The sequence below is a fragment of the Notothenia coriiceps genome, unplaced genomic scaffold, assembly GCF_000735185.1.
Source record: "Notothenia coriiceps isolate Sejong01 unplaced genomic scaffold, NC01 NC01_scaffold00019725, whole genome shotgun sequence".
NCBI lineage: Eukaryota > Metazoa > Chordata > Actinopteri > Perciformes > Nototheniidae > Notothenia > Notothenia coriiceps.
In genome coordinates this window covers 1-2,223 of record NW_011352426.1, presented here as the reverse complement: position 1 = coordinate 2,223, position 2,223 = coordinate 1, and the positions used below count along the sequence as shown (strand labels likewise).

Here is a 2,223-nt window from a genome sequence, read left to right as displayed (position 1 = left end):
GTGGATGAGGTAGAGTAGTTGAGGTAGAGTAGTTGAGGTAGTAGAGTAGATGAGGTAGAGTAGTTGAGGTAGAGTAGTTGAGGTAGAGTAGATGAGGTAGAGTAGATGAGGTAGAGTAGATGAGGTAGATGAGGTAGAGTAGATGAGGTAGATGAGGTAGAGTAGATGAGGTAGAGTAGTTGAGGTAGAGTAGTTGAGGTAGAGTAGTTGAGGTACAGTAGATGAGGTAGAGTAGATGAGGTAGATGAGGTAGAGTAGATGAGGTAGAGTAGATGAGGTAGATGAGGTAGAGTAGATGAGGTAGAGTAGATGAGGTAGAGTAGATTGAGGTAGAGTAGTTGAGGTAGAGTAGATGAGGTAGAGTAGATGAGGTAGATGAGGTAGAGTAGATGAGGTAGAGTAGTTGAGGTAGAGTAGATGAGGTAGAGTAGTTGAGGTAGAGTAGATGAGGTAGAGTAGTTGAGGTAGAGTAGATGAGGTAGAGTAGATGAGGTAGAGTAGTTGAGGTAGAGTAGTTGAGGTAGAGTAGATGAGGTAGAGTAGATGAGGTAGATGAGGTAGAGTAGATGAGGTAGACTAGTTGAGGTGGATGAGGTAGAGTGGATGAGGTAACACTTCGTCAGGATGGGAACTGAGCGGCTAAAAGAAGGAGTGAGGAACACATTGAGGAACCTTGTTGTAAACACATTTTCCACGTCTCTCCTCAGCACCTATGACTGTCTCCGTGACGACCCGTTCCTCCACGATTGGCCGGTGCAGCCTCCGTTGCCGGGGTTTCAGTACAGCCTGGACCAGCAGTGCCGCTTCGACTTCGGACCGGGGTACAGCCTCTGCACCGCGGTACGAGCCGTGAGAGGGACTCTGCAGAGAAACTGACCAATGGACAAAGCTTGACTTGTGTTCATGTGATGTGTGTGTGTTTTTGATGTGTGTGTGTGTGTGTGTGTGTGTGTGTGTGTGTGTGTGTGTGTGTGTGTGTGTGTGTGTGTGTGTGTGTGTGTGTGTTGATGTGATTGTGTGTGTGTTGATGTGATTGTGTGTTTTGTTGATGTGATGTGTGTGTTACTGTGTGTGTGTGCAGTACACCACCCTGGACCCCTGCAAGCAGCTTTGGTGCAGCGAGTACAGCAACCCGTTCTACTGTAAGACCAAGAAGGGCCCGGCGCTGCACGGCACCAAGTGTGGACCGGGGAAGGTGGGATTATAATCCAGAACACTTTATTTATGACTTTACTTTTTCTCAGAATTTTGACTTTTTCCAAATTTTGAATTTTCTCAGAATGTTAAGAATGTGGGGCGTGACGAAGTTGAGTCGTCTGATTTCGAACTCATGCGTTAGTTCCTTTATATCTTAGCATGTAGAGTGTCAGCAAGAGGAAACAGCTAGCGTAGCTTAGCATACAGAGTAACGTGTGTCTGCTCCCTGTCTCCATGGTAACAGCACTGTTTCCGGGGCCTCTGCATGCGTCTGACCCCTGACCTCTTGAAACAAGATGGCGGCTGGGGCCCCTGGAGCCCGTTCGGCCCGTGCTCGCGGAGCTGCGGGGGGGGCGTGCGCTACAGGGCGCACCACTGCGACGCCCCCGCGTGAGTCAGCTGTCAATCATCTCAACAACCAATCAGATTCAATATTCAAGGCTTTTATTCTCATTTGTACAGCAGCTACAGTTTAGAAATGCCAATGATAATCTGAGGTCACAGGCTCCTCCCACAGCACAACACAACAGATAACAGTAAATACAATAATATAGAATAGAAGTAGTGCCAGAAGGGTGATGAATAATGTGTAAGATGCAAACAGGTGAATGTTATGGATGTTCTTCGTTCAGGTGTTTAGCAGTCTATTATATTTGAATTGTATTTACTTGCACTGTTATCTGTGTTGTGTTTCTCTGTTGGAGGAGCCTCAGCTCTTCATTGAGATATCTCCACCGTAGCTGCTGTGTACAGATGACCAATACAAGCCTTGAACCTTGTTGTTTCCTCAGGCCCAACAACGGGGGGCGACCCTGCCCCGGGAACAGCTTTGAGTTCCAGGTGTGCCAGCGAGAGGACTGCCCCCACCTCACAGACTACAGGTGGGGACACACCTGTAGGATTTAATAAATACACTTTATTTAAACAGAACCTTTCTTACAGATACAGACAAACATTTAGATAAGAGTGAGATAAAGAGTCAAGAACATCATTGAAAATAAAAACTATACTTCTATTATACTGTAT

General features: G+C 46.6%; 1 protein-coding gene across 1 annotated transcript; it reads left to right on the top strand.

Moving 5' to 3' along the window:
• Positions 1 to 624: 624 nt before the first annotated feature.
• LOC104952194 (A disintegrin and metalloproteinase with thrombospondin motifs 2-like) lies at positions 625 to 2,078 on the top strand (the record flags this gene model as incomplete). Its single annotated transcript, XM_010778962.1, has 4 exons — positions 625 to 840; positions 1,082 to 1,195; positions 1,442 to 1,587; positions 1,989 to 2,078. Coding segments are annotated over exons 1-4 (566 nt in total), but the record flags the coding sequence as incomplete, so codon positions are not given.
• Between the last annotated feature and the right edge of the window lie 145 nt (positions 2,079 to 2,223).